At 44.4% G+C, this 18,856-nt stretch overlaps 1 protein-coding gene across 4 annotated transcripts in view; it reads left to right on the forward strand.

The window, feature by feature from the left end:
- Nucleotides 1-18,856, forward strand: part of LOC147026054 (kelch-like protein 29) — a 162,081-nt gene that overhangs the window by 76,901 nt on the left and 66,324 nt on the right. For all 4 annotated transcript variants that reach the window (XM_085881057.1, XM_085881056.1, XM_085881055.1 and 1 more), the window contains exon 3: nucleotides 13,953-14,058. In XM_085881057.1, coding sequence (XP_085737183.1) covers nucleotides 13,953-14,058 — 106 coding nt within the window. The remainder of the gene's footprint in view (nucleotides 1-13,952; nucleotides 14,059-18,856) is intronic.

Below are 18,856 nucleotides of genomic sequence, written 5' to 3' on the forward strand. Positions count from 1 at the left end.
TTCTTTCAATCAGATTTTTTTCCCCCCAATTACGGGGCAATTTTCGATTTTTTTTTTGTGAACATGTAAACTGTTGCTGCATTTGAGCCTGGGGAGTAACTGCTGAAATATATCTGTCCGGGTTCTTCCCGACATTTTTGTTCATTGTTCCTTTTACATTTCTCTTTATTCATTCTAATTCTTGCTTTTTCTTTTATTTTGACTCTTTTCACTCTTTCGTTATCTATCTGTCAAATGATAAGTTAATGATTGCAGAAGGTTTTCTGTAAGGCTCACATGGCAGCGCCCGGGTGGGTTTGAGGGTTGTGGAGTCGCGGCTGAAACCCGAATCCGATCCAGGTTCCTCCTGATGACTCCATCTTTGCTCTTTATTTATTCAGGTTCCTTCTCATGACTCCAATGTAGTATTTAGTCTTCTGTTTGGTTAGGGTGTGCAGGATTTGTTTCACATGCAATCAAATTAGTTGATGATAATCAAATAGTTCTGATCTCGGCCCATTGTATGGACAAAGAAGGAAGTTTAAACAATAAAATACATTTGCCCCATCATACCTATGTCGACATTTACATCCCATCCAATATGGTATGCATTATATATGTAAATATGGATTTGCACTTACTTTCACTTACATTTCATCTTCACAAGTCAGGGTCCTTGGTACTCAATTAGTTCATCATTGACCTTTTCCCTCCACCATAAGGACAGACGTGGATATGTTTTGAGATGATTTTGAAGTGTTTGGAGCCATTCATAACGTACAAGGATATACAATGAACCCAGAGACAGGATGATGCCATTTGGCCCTTTAAGACTGTGATCTATAACACCACATATATTAAATCTATTAGTTTATATACTTTATTTCACTGGGAGGGAGGGGGTAGGTCGAAGTTGGGATTTTTTTTGGGGGGGGGGAGGAGTGGAGGAGTGGAGAAGTCAGGTGCGTGATGGTATGGAAATGGTTATTGGGCGAGGAATGAACAAACACCGACAGCACATCTATATAATAAAACAGAAAAACACATCAGGTCAGTGTTAATCACCAACCGCTCCAAGTAGCATATCGCGCTACCTGGTTGTGGTTGGACAGGGTATTACAACTCACATGTCTTTTGTTTTGCCTGCAATTTTGCACAGAACACGTGGTATGGCATCGTACAAGCGCCTTGGACACACGTCATAGTGCAAGTCCTTTCCTGACCAACATCAGAAAGTATTACTCTCTTTAAGGAGAGGGAGTTTCATATTATTGCCATCTTGGAATTTCCTGCCATTCATACATACTAATGTTTTGAATGGATCAAAATAAGGTTTGTCATTTTCATGGCATATAATGCAAAAGTTACACCAAGCAAACATCCCTCGGGTTTAATTTCCAGCATATACTTTATTCAGTAAATCATGCGAATACTCCATCCACTGGAAGGCTGAATAAACTGCTAGTTAACAATGAACAACCAACATTTGTAACAATGAAGCACAACATTCCCACCTACAGCAAGACGTGAGAACATTCAGGCTGATCCGTGGCAAGCTGCATTTCATGCGAGAAAAGTGTCAAATAATGACTATTTCCACCAAAACTATCTTTCTACAATGTCTCCCCCTCCTACTAGTTGCTAAACTTTCTGCCTGTGGCATCCAAGGCTATTTTAATTCCTGGCTCTCGAATTCCCTCCACACAGGCAATCAGCACATGGCTCTCAACAGTATTCTTTTATGTCCTCTCTCACTTGAGGTCTGAGTGCCCCCAGGCTGCATCGGTCTGTTCCTCAGAAATAAATGACCTCTGTGATGCCATAGAAAACTCTTTTCTTCTTTGCAGATAATTCGATATTATGCCATAAGGCACCCTGAAAACAGACCTGGAAATGATTGGATGCCGCTCCATTGCATGGAACATGTCATTAAAATGAGGAAAGCAACACATTCTCACCTTGTCTCTCCAGATACCTTCTTGATCAGCCACTAGAAAAAGGTTCAGTCCCTCAAAAGTATGGGCTTCACCATCAGCCATGACCTCTCATGGGCAGACCATATATAAAAGCTGTTCTGCAAGGACAGCCACAGAATGGGCATCACCCATCATCATAAGTACTTCTCAATAATTCTGAACTTCTCATGGCCTTCAAGTCATTTGTCCATAGCTCGATCGAGAACTGCCGTCCTCTATGGTCTGGTGGTCCCACTTTACGCCTTTCAATTCCGGATGCTCTGGACCCCAAAGTTCTCAATGTCATTCGCATCTCCCACAAAGAATCTGAGACACAGAGCCTGTTTCCGTCTCACCACAGACAGGTTTGTGGCCTCTTTGTTTCGACCACCTCCGTTCTGTTTTTGCTGCCTTTTCATCCCTGAGACCTTCTTCCTTCCAGCTCGTTTAGGAAGCACATGTATTTCCAATAACCTTCTCGTCATTAACCTTCCAAAATCTAGTCTTTCTTCTCACCTCCATTCCTTTGCTCTTTTTTTTTTTCTCTCATGCTTGTGGAAGCACCTTCCTTAACTCACCGCAATCCCACTGTTTCCTCAAGGGCTTCAAAATAGCACTACATCTCCATCTCTTGTCATCTTGTATTCCCCATGACCTTTTCTTCCCCAATTTACCACACCTACCACAAAACAGCATACCACATCCACCTCTCACTTCCACTCCTCTTTATCAGGTTATCATTTTTCCTACTGTCCCTCCTCTATTATTTTACCGTTTGTTCATTGACCTGCTGAATTGGGTCCAGAAATTTCCACACCATCCCACTACGTGTTACTGACTCCTCTATTTTCCATTACCATGTTCTTTCATGGGTCAACATTTTAGATACAAACAAAGAAAACCCATACTTTCATCGACACCACCATCCCAGAATATTCCAGTGCAGTCAACATCCCAAGGTCATCGACGAGGGTAGTCACATTAACACTGTGGCTACAACAGCAAGATAGGGTGGATAATGAGCTCACCATCATCGAAGATGAATATCCACCCTCTGTCCAAATGAACATCTATGGTTACACTGTGTACTAAACAATATAGTTCCACAACTCACACTCCCTGTTGCAATTCCCCACAGCCCCACAACACGTACCATCATCAAGAACCACAACAGAATATCACACCAGGAACCATATCACGGTTGGTGGAGAGAGAGGGGAGGAAGCACAATAACATGAAAAGGAAGGAACGTGATTGCAGAGGGATTATGAGGAGAGCAAAGATCATGTTATGGAAGAAACAAATTAGTGGAGGTGAGCTGGATTTTTGTATTTTCACCAGATGTGGGTTACTAGCAGATGATGTGTGCTCAGGAGGAATCTGGCAGGAGGGTTGGGGGGGAGGAGGGGTGCACAATAAACAAAAAGGGTAGAAGGTGCAAGAGCAGAAAGGAGGTTGTAAAAGAGAGGCCACAGACATATCTGTGATGTGGGAGTAACAGGCCCAGAGATTCAGCTTCGTTGGGGATTGCAATGATTTTAAGGACCTTGGTTTCCATGGCATCATCAAAACTGTAGCATCCATATTCTTCTTAAGAGTGAAATATGGTATCCTGAATCAGGATTCCTGATATCCTATTTAATCTGACGTTGAGCTTGGTCGATGTTTCCAGCAGGCTTTCATCAGGAAAGTCATTTGAGGCTAATCCCAACTGACTCATGCGACGCCCTTTTGTGGCTCGCTCAAAGAGGCTTTTAAGGTTTGTTTTTGGCTTGGCTTGTCATTTGGGGCTCCTCCACACTCCACATGAACCCAACACGATGTTTTCACATTTATTTTTGTAAAACTTACAAATCCAAATCAAGTACCAGTTACATAATATTGCCAAAATCGATTCCTCTTTAAATCAGAAAACAGCTAAATCCTTGGTCTGCTCCTTAATTATTCCTCATTACCTCCACCACCGAAGGTAAAGGAGGTTATGCTTTCACCCATTTCTGTCTGTTTGTCTGTGTGTAGGATATCTCAAAAAGTTGTGGACGGATCCGAATGAAACTTGGTGGGAAACTTCGATTTTGGTGAAGATCTGAAACCACATCTGGATTTGAGAATTATGTAATTTTTTTTAAGTGATTCTTCACCGTTGAGAGATAGAGCCAAAAACGATATATAGCATGATATCTCAAAAATGTATTGGGCCGGATATGTTCTCGTGGATCAGGCATTATGTGGGGGAGGTATGCACTCCAGCGAGTGCCCTTCTACTTTTAATAGGATCTAAGGTTCCTAATGGAGCTGCCACACACATATCTCACAAACATGGACATGCAGATGAATACACATGGCACAACACCGGACAGATTAGAAAACACAGCCACTGAGCTTGGGAGAAATGTCATCACTTCCTGGGGTACTTTGGATACCAGCGACACCACAATAATGTTGCCACCTTTCTCACCACACTCAGCAGGGAATTTCCTAAGGAGGTATTTCCTCCTCCCAATGGATGCGAACATATGGGAATTGCAGTCCATGCTCTTAACCTTTTGAAAGTAAAGCAAGGAGGCAAAAGTAAAGCAAAATGCTAAAAGTAAAGCAAGGAGGCAGCAAGTGCCTTTTCTAAAGTCCTTGGTATGACTCCGTAGGGGGTTTGAACCACTGACTTTCCAGACTCTCAGCAGATGCTCCAACCATCCATTGGGACCATCGTCTGTACAGTGAATTGGTGCTGCCTAAGCAGTCTCCTTGGCTACAATCCATCCATCCATTGGGACCATCGTCTGTGCAGAGCGTTGGTGCTGCCTAAGCAGTCTCCTTGGCTACAATCCATCCATCCATTGGGACCATCGTCTGTGCAGAGCGTTGGTGCTGCCTAAGCAGTCTCCTTGGCTACCATCCATCCATCCATTGGGACCATCGTCTGTGCAGAGCATTGGTGCTGCCTAAGCAGTCTCCTTGGCTATTGGGCACAATCTTTGACGGGTCGCCACTCCGACACAGGATACCAGCAAGCTGGCATTTATTTTGCCCACCTCAGATGGATGACAGGCAGAGTCAACCACACCTGGTCCAGTTGTGGATGTCACTTTACAGAAAAAGTGACGATTTTATTTTTCTTTTTTTAAACTTAAAAGTCACTTTACAAAAAAAATAAAAATAGCCCCATGGGAGACTGATGGTTATTTCACCAAGATGCAGCGTGAAAATGAGGGATTTGGAGGCAGGGTCCATCTCCCCCTCTTCCTAAAGTGGAATGGTCATGTGGAGCACAACTTAAGTTAACGACATGGTCCTTATGTTTTATGAAGGTTCGTCTGAATCTGGCCTCAAGAGTTTGGATCAGGAGTTTGGTCTGCATTTCTGAGAAAGTTTTCAAATAAATTACCTGAATTTGAGGTGAAACCCCCTTTTCAGCCTCTTTTAGGGAGTGGATCTGGATGGGGAGCACAACCACATGAGACATTACTGTTCTGATGTATCGTACCAAATTTGGTGCATATCGGTCAGATAGTTTGTGAAGAAAATATGTTTTAGTGAACATGAGGGAATGGGGGAAGGAGGCTGTGGCTCCCTTTGCAGGGGAGATATGGCCATGGGTGGGTAGCACAACTTAAGGTTCGGGCATGATCAGAATGTTGCATGGCCAGTTTGGTCTGGATCTGGTTATCGATTTCTGAGAAGATTTTTGAATGAAATACCAATATTTGGGGGGAAAAAAACCCCCATTTTCACCCTTGTAAAATGTGCGAATCCAGATAGGGAGCACAACCCCATGAGACCTTGCTGGCCTGATGCATCGTACCAAATTTGGTCCATATCGGCCGGATAGTTTGTTGGATGTTTCAGTCAAATGTTAACGGACGGACGCACATAAGGACAGACGTACATACGGACAGATGGTCAGACACCGGGACACACTCATTGAGGTTATTTTGGAGAAATACCTAAATAAATAATAAATACATTTCTCATACTGAAAACACAAGTTCGAATTGTGAACATACCCCGTTTGAGTTCATTCGTACAACTCCCAGGTGAGCGATAGCACGGACGACAGATAGTTTTTAAATTTGGTAAGATTTTCATCGCATCAGAAAAAAAACCAGAACACCTCTCGTAAGGCTCGTTTCATATCATCATTTGCGACTTGATTTTGCGTTGGGCATCACCCAGCGCATTCAATATATATATTTTTAATAACAATTTTAAGAAAATTGGCCGAAAGGGCCAGAATCGCACTTTCGGCTCAGTTAATGCCTGGGGAATGGTCTCTAGAATATACCGGTCAATTTTCATCGAATTCTGTTCATGAATAATGGAGAAATCGACGTTCAAATGAACTGTACACAAGAAGAGAGAGAACGCGGGCGGCGCTTCGACCCCGTGGGGTGGAAGACCCCACGGGGTAAAAAAAACAAATGAAAAAAATAAACTTGGAACTATTTAAGCTACACGTGATCCATATCCAGTGAAACCATGAAACTCCATCACATTTTTAAAAATCATGTTTACCACGATATCCTGCTGATCTTATCCTGTCTGTGTGGTTAGAACAAGGTTTTTAAAATCAGTTTGTGCTCACAAAGGATGCAGTCAGTGTACGTTTATCATTTTAAAATGTCAGACGTTAAAACTTCACTAATTTATAACGAAAATAAATGTATCGCCCCCCCCCCCCCGGGATAGCAATTTCAAGTGCAGTGTCAGGGATTTTTTGAAAAAGGCCAGATCCAGGGGGAAATCCTCTCCCATCTCCCCCATCAAATCACACCCTGTACCATTGCTACTCATTTCATCTTCCACTCAATCTTATTCCATCTGCCTCTCGTTTCAGTTTTGATCTCAAGGTTCCAAATTGTTTTTTCTTTATTTCTTTGCCAGTTTTTGATTTTGTTTGGGATATTGGCATGGCACCACATTGAATGCACTGTAGAAGAAGAAGAAGAAGAATAAGAAGAACAACAACAGCAATTACTTGATTTGATTTACCAAATGAGCAATCCTGCCTACCCTAGAATACACTGTTCAAGATGTGTTCTATTTTAGCAGAACATCCAGTGCTTCAAACAAAACCTTCTCGACATCTGCCATCCACCGACACTGCAATTTGAAGTGGCATGCATGTCCACCCACTACCCCCTGGATGGAAATTGCTGTCCGCTGTCATTAGGTTAAATGTGTTGTGGGAGGGAGATTCGATGATTTTGGAATGGCCAAGCATCCTGGACCTGGGTTCTCCCTGCACTCACTCACCAGCTGCTGCGAACCAACACGGTTTTGAACAACAATCTCAGCACATTGTTGGTCCTCCTGATGTTTCATCAGTTCAGCTACAGGCTTGTTCAGTAAAAACATGTTCTTTCCACAAGCTCTCATGCTGTTCCCGAAATAGTACCAGTGGTGTTTTGCCGCTGGAATAGGATTTGTCTGCTTTAAATTTTTCTCTCCGCAACATGTGCACATCATTGGACAGCAAAAAACCACATGACAGTGGGGCACACTCTCAAATGCTCTTCCAGCCAAGGTTAAGTTGTCATGGCTGGTTGTAGGAAGTTGGTTTGTTAACCTAACTTCTGGAAATTTATTATGGTTTTTAAATTGCAGGTTCAATAAAATGCAATCAAAATGAATTAATTATAGGTCTGCAAGAAATGTTCAGTGTTTTAGGCCTTACAAATGAGTGAGTGAGCCCTATATGGGTTCAGTGCATATTCTATGTAAATATAAATGGTTCATTTAGGGTTTCATCTTGACTTTTGATAGCTTTGTCCTGCTTTAAACAACTTCTTCAAGTAATATGAGGTATATTGGCAACGTGCATCATGAAAATGTGTAAGGTTGGATATCTTGCTTAACTCTCGGCTTAGAATTCTGAATAGCTTTTGAAAATCTGCTGAAAACTTCCAGCAAGTATTCTTCAATTTTGAGCAGAATGCCCAAAACTTTAGGTTATATACAGAGATATATATATATATATATATATATATATATATATATATATATATATATATATATATATATATATATATATATATCTTCTTCTTCTTTCGGCTGCTCCCGTTAGGGGTCGCCACAGCGGATCATCCGTATGATCCGCATAGAGATTTGGCACATGTTTTACGCCGGATGCCCTTCCTGACGCAACCCTGGTCGCCTCTTACGACACAGGGATATGGTACACCTATTTTAACCGGGGTATACACCGGCCCAGTATACTGGTACTCATTTCGCCGACCTCGGAAGGATGACAGGCTGAGTCAACCCCCTGGTGTATTAATTCAGTAGCCTAACGGGGCTTGAACTCAGGACCTTTTGGATCCCAAGCCGCTGCCCTAACCACTGCGCCAACACCAGGTGTGTATGTGTATATATATATATATATATATATATATATATATATATATATATATATATATATATATATATATATATATATATATATATATATATATATATTTCGTCTTTCGGCTGCTCCCGTTAGGGGTCGCCACAGCGGATCATCCGTTATGATCTGCATACTGACTTGGCATAGGTTTTATGCCGGATGCTCTTCCTGACGCAACCATGGTTGCCTCTTAGGACATAGGGATAAGGATTGGGTTTTGCCATGATTCTGGGCTGCCCTCCACCCTCTCATAGCGTGGCCCAGCACAGAGCTCCCGTCATCAAGCGATCCCCCAACCCAAGCCTCCGAGTAGCCGGATTACAGGCGCACGCCACTACGCCCGATATATATATATATATATATATATATATATATATATATATATATATATATATATATATATATATATATATATATATATCATGAAGGTTCTATTGTTGTGGGGCCGGGTCTCTGTGGCGAGCACGACCGCTAGGTGGAGCAGTAGAGTCGGCTCCTCCGAAAACCCAGAATTTAGATCGCATCTTTCAGATAAATCCGAAAGGTCACGGGTCCCTTATCGGACCGAAGATCGCCAATAGGTCGACCACGTGGGATAGGGTCAATTGCCAATTTCAATATACCTAAAAACCCACGTTGTCCAAACTACCAGGGTAATTCACCCTCGGCAGGATCTGCGCGATCCGGGCCGTTACCGAGCCGGATCCGAGTTGGACCCCGAGCGGAGGGTACCAGATTCCTGCCGGGCCGAATGCACGATTACTGCAGCAGTGAGACCTCCTAATTCCCGTTCGCAGCGCGGCAAACCAATGATAGAAAGGACAAGGACGAGCTGGGACATTCAACAAGAGGAGAATTTATTTAAAAGAATAATTGGGGGAATGAGGGGAGCACGTAAGGGCAGAGTTATCCGAATAAGCTATGCAAATAATGTACAGCAAAAAGCACTTAACTATTCTACTTATCAGACGGGACCCACAGACACACACACGCACACACAAATACCCAGAAGAAATGACGGCCTCTGCCTTTATTGATACCCCCAACTCGGAGGGAAGGTGAGCTGGATGTAAGGATAACATGCGGCTTGATGTCCGCATCTTCCCGGAGCACCAGTCGCCAAAGGACGGACCAGGGCAGCCAAATCCAGAGGAGGCGAGACGAGGTGATCTCCCTTGAGGAAATGGTCGACCGCTCACTGTAATGCGCCAGATGAGACACCTCCGAAGCGCGGGATGCAGTCTGCCACAAACCCAGGCAGACGCGCTTCGAGACACATGGGACGCAATCTCTCCACACTGGTCCCGACAACCACACTTCTGGAGGGAGCCGCTTCTTCTCCTGGACACTTGCCTCCCGATTGGTCGGACCCATCGGGCGATTCCCTGGCCGTCTCCCATTGGACAGGCCCACGGTAGGCGGGGCAACTCCCACCCTTCTGGGTGGAGTCCCGATCGGAGGCGTTTGTAGCTTCGCCTACCTCCTCATCTCCGACCACGTGCGTAATGGCGATGCTGATGAGTGGGAGACGGGGCGGGTGAGACGCCCACTCCTTGCCGATTGGCCAAAGAGGGATGCCATGCCTACGTTAAACTCTGCCCACGCACACTCGCCGCGAGCAGAGTGTTGTTGTTGTGAAAGCGAAGATGGGTGTTGTTGTCATTGTGGTAAGTGATGTAAAAATCCTAACAATAAAACAACTCCGCAGCGCACATACAATTAATTCCCATTAGACGAGGGACGGGACCCTAACTAGAAATATGTACTTTCCGATATAACTGATCTTTAGGACCTGGCTGTTGTGAGCAGTAAGCTTCCAAATTCGTAACACTATATATATATATACACACACACACACACACACACACACACACACACACACACACACACACACACACACACACACACACACACACACACACACACACACACACACACACACACACACACACACACACACACACACACACACACACACACACACACACGACCGGTCAAAAGTTTTACAACACCCTCATTTTTTCCAGTTTTTACTGAAATTTAAACAGTTTAATGTTTCAATGTACTCTGACATCAAAGCATAGGACAAATAAACAATTGCAGATAAAAAAGAAATCATGGAATCGTTTTGTTGAAAAATTTAATCTAAATTTTTGACTCATCAAAGTCGCCACCTTTTGCAGATAAAACAGCCGAACATACTCTTGGCATTCTTTCTACAATGGAGAAATCAAATATTGTTCGGAAAGTTCTTCCCAACATTGTTGCAGAAGTTCCCACAAATATTTTGCACTTGTAGGTTGCTTTGCTTTCACCTTTCTGTCCAGTTCATCCCAAACCAGCCGACATCCCAAACCGACAGCTGACATCACCACACCTACCATCACCAGGGTCTTTGTCCATACCTGGATTGAACATTTTGGTGTTCAATCACCCATCACTACGGATCGTGGTAGCCAGTATGAATCGAGTCCATTTCACGAGCTGACTCAACTGCGTGTTCATGATACAGTCTCCATAGATCGATTGAAGCCACTTTTTCTTGATGCAGCGCCAGAGCCGACCCTCCCACTGACCAAATGGTCGACACAGACTACAACAATACCCTCACCATCGTACACGACTCGGTCTGGGCATCGTGTACATTTCCCAGCACGGTATTAACCAGTACATTTCTCTTGGGCATGGACACCTTACATCTCTCGTCCTTCACCATCATGTATTGTGTTTGTACCTTCTGTTCGATTAATGCACAAGTTGGGGGGGAGTAGTGATTGTGCAGCGGCATCATGTTGGGTTTAGTTTCGCAATATGTGAAGACGCTTTACCCTTGGTCGAACTGGGGTTTTCTGGCAGGGGTTTGGAGCTTTTATCGTGTCGGCCTAATAAAGAATGAACTCGGAATCCAAATGTTTCAAACGTCTTTTGTTCCCAGCTGAACTGTTTCAATCCGATGTTGTTGCTCTTAGTAACAACCAGTTGGAGCGGTTTGGATCAGCACCTGTCAGCTCATGGCCTTCTTGTGCCTTTATTGCAGGCCTTTTTGACGTCACGTCACACTGAACTTCGAATATTTACTAGGTAGTAATTAAGTTATTTAAGCATCAGCCATTTCATTTGTTCTCATTCTCACCCCTCTCTGCGGGGTGGTATCCATTGTCCCGACGACTGCCTTGAAACCTTTCCAAAGCTGAGAATTTAGTCCTGGGTAGGTCGTGCCTAGATCACAGGGTGCTTACCCAAGCTGTACTCAGTCACCACAGGCTTGCTCGGGTAAAGCTTTGTTGAGCTGCCAATCTGGTGCACAATGGTTAGCCCACTACATGAAGCAAAACCTCATGTGATGGAGTTTATTGATGCGACGAGGAGGCAATTCAAATCCAGATAATTATGTAACATTCATAAACTTATTGCTGCATCAGTTTCTTCATGATCTTTATAAAGTGTCACCATATTTCTGCAATCCTGAAGAATTGACAATCCCAAACTGATAATGTTCTGGATTCAATTTAGCTTTGAAGGATAAGGAGGTCATTTGTTCCGTCATGCCTGTTCTGTATGCCAGATGCCTTAATCTGTGCTTACGTCATATGCATACCCATTAACTGACCTAATCTGGCCTGAATCTGGGTTCGAATCCTGACCCAGCTATAAACTGTCATCATGGCGTGTCACAGGCAGGGTGATTAATCAATGTGTGTGCCGTCCCTCGAATGGACGTTAAACCGGCTTCCTGTCTGCCAGCATTCGTTGGTGGAAGTTAAAGATCCCACGGTATATTTTGCGAAGAGTAGGCAAGCTATCACCAGCACCATGAAGAAATTACAAATTCCTGCCTGAACCAGAAGAGGGCACTGCATCAACAGCACGGCCATGCCCTTGGCCGATGATGCTACCCAAATAAGTGCTACATACGTACAAATAAGATCATCAACATCTGCATCTCTTGAAGGACTAATTCACATATTACTTTAATCTCAAAGCAAGTTCCAAAAATAATACAAATCCAGGATGACAACACAACGGCCTGTTCTTTTTGAAAAGTACCATTGGATCGTTGACGTTCACAACCTAAACAGACATGACAGTAAATTTTAGATCCCTTTTTATACATAGTTTAGGCTCGTGGAAGAGCTCGTACAAGTACACTAACAGGTGGGGGGGGGGGTGGACACCAACAGCGGAGTTGAACACCAAGATAGAGGCAGACTTGGACAAACAATGGGTGTGGGTAGGAATGAGGGGTAGGATAGGATGAGGATATATATTTACGAAAATGTACAGTTGCATTTAGAGTCGAGGGGTGAAAGAACCTTCAACACCTTCTCAGTTGCAAAAGACACAAAGTTCAAGAACAGTTGTGTATGACAAGGAGGGATGGGTACCGAGAGTGAAGAGTTGGGGACACAAGATTTGGAAGAAAACACAGAATTGAGGCATTCAGCCGCTCACGTGCGTAGTTGGCTGTGGTGCCATTTGAAGTGAGGGAAGGGACGGAAGGGCTGGAAGGGGAGCATACACAAAAAAAACAAGCTCAATAAGGTGCCATTGGGTTTTAAAAGAGGGACACAAGTTTGAAGGGTCAATCTTGAGGTTGGACAGATGTTTTCTGGCTCTCCTGAGAGTGGACACATACTTGGTGCAGACCACTTGAGTGAAATGCCAGACTCGCCTGCATTGAGGCAGCTCTTTGAGAATAGCCAGAGGAGAGATGCTGACCTTCACAATGATATGATCAGATGAACCAATTGGAACAAAGGAAGAGCAGGGGCCATTTGCAGGAATGTTAGTCATCACCAAGTCCAGAAGGGAGGATTTGCCATTTGGAGAAATCCAGGTGGGAAAGTTCACAGATTGAGTCAGTCCCATGGAGTCACAGAAGTCTTTTGCTGAAGTGCCATGGCTGGTGAGAGAGGTACTAACACCCAGCCAATTTGTATGGTGACAAATGAAATTGACACATATGAGGAAGAGAGAGAGAGAGTTGGGATGAGTGATTAAAAGTTTGTCCATGTTGTCTGAGAGAGATGAGAGAGTCGTCAGTGTTAGGAGGGTGGTACAACACACAGACGAACAAGAGACGGGAGTGGAGGGGAAGTCATAGACAGAGGTACTCCTGGGGAATTGGAGGAGTAAGATCAGTACATGGGTAGTTGGACATTGAGTTATTGATGTAAAGTGCAACTCACTACTTCTCACTCTTCAAAACATCAGCCGCATCTCACTACCCACAGTGGTTCACATACTCTTATTGGCTTACAGTTGTTGAATTCCATTGTTCAACTTGTCTGCCAACTGACACACTAGCTCTCAGAAAACTAGTATTCAATTGTATCCCATGGTATCTTTCACAAAAACAGGCCTTTCGACTCACACCATGGTCATATAAGCCCTGCTAGTATATAAAACAAGTTGGATAAGTCAGCCAGATAAAAAATAAAAAACAGGACTTAGATGTAAAATTAATGTGTTAAGCACAAACATAATTGAGTAAATTGGATGGTGATATTACACAGGTGTGATGGGATTAGATGCCAATCCCTGTGTCCCAGTATACAGCACCTGTACTGCATATTATTGTACAAAATACATGTGTTTACAGAATTGTGAGTCTTCTTTGGGTTTTTCCACAGGCTGTGTTGAAGGATCAATCACAACGTTTCTTTCCTGGTTCATCACCGCAAGGCATGACCTGGGGGTCCGAGCAGCCACCACCCAAACAGCGATGTGACTCAAACGGTACGGCATAGTCTTTGACAAGAGGTGTTCAGTGAATCGATGGGATTTTTTTTTTTTTTCGAACAATCGGTCATGCCTGATGTTAGAATTCCAACATAAGCCCCAAGTTTTCCATTTACCAGTTGCAAGCAATATGCAGTCCTATTCCCAATCGAATTGGTTTCCGAACTGTGAAAAGCATCCGCTTTGTCGAGTGTGATCTCCTGGTATTATTTGGTCTTAGGTTAATTTTTTTTTGTCAAAACGTGATGAATGATGGATGTGTGATGCCTCTGGATTGTTTTCAAATGGTTAATCTCCTGTTAAATCTCCATTGTTCCCGTTTCACCAATTGATTACGTCCTCGCTAGCTATAGTGTGCAACCTGTGGCTGCTGGTTGCATCAATTTCTGGAGGCACGGCTGTACCGCTGATGCGCTGCTCTCTATTACAAGTACACCGGTACTCATTTTGCCGGCCTCGGAAGGATGACTGGTTGAGTCAACCCCACCTGGTGTTAACTCAAGCTCAAGGCCCTAAGATCTTAAGCCAGCCACCTTAACCGTTAAGCCAACACCAGGCTTGATTACCTACTGAGTGTTGAGACGTCTCACGGCCTTCATCGACAATAATTTGTAAAATTTGGGGCAATCTATGCAAAAACTGGTGGAAATTTTCTCCTCCTTCCATAATTATCCTCTCAACAATGAACCTCCTTTTCCTCGTTCACAATATTCCTACCTTAGTTTTTCTCCCTCCATATTCCTAATTTGATTGATTGGTGCTGCCGCAGCAGTTTCAATATCCAGCCGTATCGATGCTTTGGCGTAGGACCGTGTAAACGGTGTCCAGTTCCGTGGGTGATGCCTCGATCACGGGAAGGTAGATGATGGCTGGCTTGGTCAACTCTTCATCCCGACGAAGGAGGGTGTTGTACCCAGTCCATGTCGGCAACTGCCCGTCCGTTTTCTGGACTGTTTTCATTGTGTAATAGAGCACATCCAGCGAGAGCCCGTCCTCTTGTGACGGACTGATGTCAATGTCACAACTGTAAAAGGCTGTGGTCCCTTGCTTTTTCCTGCCACCATTCTTGAGAATGGGTGGCGTGTTACCAACTAATGACCGCTGACGACGGCTAATTGGAGTCACTGGACGAGCGTGCTGAATCGGCTCAGAGGGTGCGTCTTGTATCATCAATCCATTGGTGTGGTGAGTGGTCCCATGACCGGTGAGGGTCTCCTCACTGAAATCGATGTTATCGTACACAAATATTGTCGGTACATTTCTGAGGCAGTTTGAGGGCAGTTTTCCCTCCTGATCAATCTGCAACAGCGCCAAAGCAGTTTCCAACGCCTGTGTAGTACTGACTGAGACACAATGCCCAAGCTTGTTGAGCAGTCCTAACAGTCGAGTAGAACCAGTCCAATGTTTCACAGTCAGGCCCAATGCATAGGACTTCGGAGTAAACGTCTGACCCCTTGACGCTATAGAAACAACGTCTTGAAGAACAGAGAGCATTTTCAGATGAATATACCGTGGGAGTTCCACAAATTTCTCCAGGGTTGGCTCGTCTGACAGGCCCGCTGTCCATGCAACAAGGTTGTACAATGCAACAGGGATGGCTCTTTCAGAATTTGAAATGTTGAAGTCAGGAGCAAGTGGTGGCCATGTAATGTCCACACTTTGGTGTTTGTTCAGGACATCCCTCACCATGAGTGCTCCCGAGTATAGAACATGTAAATTGAGGCCTGAGTCACCCTGCTGTGGACCCTGGCTGTCTTCATCCTCTGTAGTGGACTCTGCTTCAGTTGTAGAGCTACTGTCTACAACAGCAGCCTGAGCAATGGAACCAAAATCAATGTCCTTCATGTACACCACTTCGCTCTCAGACATTTTTGTTGGACGATAGAAAATCATGTCTGGGTACCGTTCCTGCAGTCTTTTCTTCAGTCTTGTTGCCTGGGAGTTGGCCTTATCCTGACCTTCGCATACTCTGAGTCGGTCATTGAACATCTCACACAACTTCTTCATATGTAGAGATTGCTTTCCATCAATGAGTCTTACCTGGATTACTTTATCACAGAAAATGTCAAATGCTGAGTCAGAGTTCACTTTCTGAGTTTGGAGTTTACTTTCACTCTGTCTCTGGTATGTGTCATTCACATACTCGTAATAACGTTTACGGTGATAACAAACTTCAAGCGCCACACAGTCTTTATCCTTTATAGTTGTCATTATTCTCACATCACGTTCATCTCTCCTCTGCTCAGCAGTTTCCCTCAGCTTTCCTTCATCCTGTGTTTCTGCCAGGGACAACTGATCACGTTGAGATTTTCCTTTGACACGGATGAATTTGTCTTTTTTCTGGCATATCACACAAATTCTTGGCAGTACACCAGCTGATTTGCCAGCCGCCCTTTCTTCAGAGGTTCTGAGGGGTTTTCTACGTATTTTGTGGTATGAGTGCCCCCTCTTCTTCGAGTCCGCCCACCACCTCACTGGCTCGAGCAGAAACTACAGTAGTGCTGGCTTCTGATTTCCTTTTCCTGGCTTCAGTACATTTTATATGATCCTTGTTACAAAACGACGCATAGCAGAACCGGTGACAGCTGGCATTAGCAGGAGGATCAGTCATTGGCAGCAGTTTCATAATTTGATCAGCCAGCAAACGGCATTTGTTGACAGTTTCACTATCTGTGGCGTCGCACCAAGCCTTCGCACACTCGCATACCTTACGCCAGCTCTTATCCGTGAATTGCGTCACTTTCTCATCTTCCTCCCCGCCCAAGTGTGAAACAACGCATATTTGGTTGTTGAAAGACCAAAAATCACTCAATCACACGACAACCATGGGCGCCGCCATCTTGATTTGTTGTTTCCTGGTCGTTTCCTCCGCGATTACAAGCACGCCACGTCCACTTCACGGCGGTAATTTCAAATGGTAATAACTGTCGGTGTGTCAACTTGTGCATATGGAAACGAGTACGAATTTCAATGGTGTGTTCTCATGAATGTACAGGGTGAATTTCGTTTAGATTGGTGATCTGCACAACGAAACTGAACGAACCGACCCACCTCCACATGACCTATAGGTGTTCAAGATGGCTGTTCACCACCATCTCAGATCCTCCCCAATCCGAAGCCATGATCTTTTGTATTTTCAATCCTCATTAACCTGACACTAATCCATCCTCCTTCCAAATTTCCAGTTTTCCCTCCTTGGAGTTTCATTCTGTATCCATCTTGTCCACCCCTTGTAACCTCTCCTGCCCCCCCCCACTCCCATTTCTCCCCTCCCCCATTGTTTGTCCAAGTATCCCTCTATTTTGGTCTTCAACTCTGCTGTTGGTGTCCCCCCCCCCTCAAGTGTTCCTTTTGCGTTCTGTTTTTGTCTGTTACATCCTGATCCATTCAGTGTACTAGCTCTTCCACGAGCCTCGACTATATATTATATATAAAATAAAAATAAATAAATAGAAATGCGACTTGTAAAAAAAAATTAATGTTGCATTAAAAAAATGTTTCAACGCTCAGTGTTAATTTCACCCTCATTTTATACACACAATTACTCTTTCATTGTCCGAACGTATTCTTTAAATGACCATTCTTTGAATATCCAATGGGCTTGATTTCTTGCCATGAACAGGTTTTGTTTCTCACCACAGCATTGCTGATATGGCAAGGGACATCAAATCGTTGGATCATGTAATATTCATGTTTTCCTGAAGTTGATTTCTTGATTTCCAATCATCAATTTGGTTTCAGACCAGGTCACTCTCCCCTGGATATGCTGCTTCTGCTCTCCCATCAATGGATGGAGGTCCTCAATGCCAGACAGGAAATCCGAGCCGTATCCCTGGACATATCACGTGCTTTTGACACAGTCTGGCACCCTGCCCTACTCACCAAACTCTCTTCCCATGGTATTCAAGGCCATCTCCACTCATGGCTCGCAGACTTCCTCTCCTGTCGCAGTCAACGTGTGGCCCTAAATGGAGTTCTTTCATCCCCTCTTCCTGTGCAGGCTGGAGTTCCTCAAGGTAGCGTTCTGGGTCCTGTTCTTTTTCTGGTTTTCATCAATGATCTCTCGGACTCTCTGGAAAATCCTCTATTTCTCTTTGCCGACGACTCCACCCTCTGCCATACCATCGGTCATCCCTCAGACCGGCAAGCAGCAGCTTCTTCGCTCACTGCAGATCTGGATAAAATCACAAACTGGTCCAACATGTGGAACATGTCTTTCAATCCAGACAAATCTCACACTCTCACTATGTCTCTTCGAAAGGACCGTTTAGAAAACCCCCCCATCCACTTTCTCAACAATCCTCTGGAAGAAGTCTTTTCTTTCAAGCTTCTAGGTCTCACTATCTGCCATGACCTTTCCTGGGAAAGTCACATTTCCAACCTCGCCTCAAAAGCCAGTCGCCGACTGGAAATCCTCCGTCCTGCTAAGTCCTTCCTCGGCCCTCTTGAGCTCCTGACCACTTACAAAGCTTTTGTCCGTAGCCTGATGGAGTACTGCTCTCCCCTCTGGGCTGGTGCTCCTGCCTCCCACCTTTCTCGGCTTCACGCTGTGGAAACCAGGGCATTTAAGATCATCGGCATATCCCGCAATGAAGCTGAGTCTTTGGGCCTCTCACTCAATCACCGCAGGTTGTTCGGTGGTCTTTCTGTCTTCTACCGACTCCTCTCCAGCCTTGCCCCCCCTGCTCTCTCTGCGATTTGTCCCCACCACATCTCCACAGGGCGCTCAAGGTCCGCCAACAACCCCCTTCTGGTAAAACTACCAAAATCACGAATCACTGCTCATCTTCACTCT

The sequence above is a fragment of the Eptatretus burgeri genome, chromosome 5 (genome assembly GCF_056783735.1).
Source record: "Eptatretus burgeri isolate ZD-2024b chromosome 5, Ebu_testis_v1, whole genome shotgun sequence".
In the NCBI taxonomy this organism is placed as follows: Eukaryota; Metazoa; Chordata; class Myxini; order Myxiniformes; family Myxinidae; genus Eptatretus; species Eptatretus burgeri.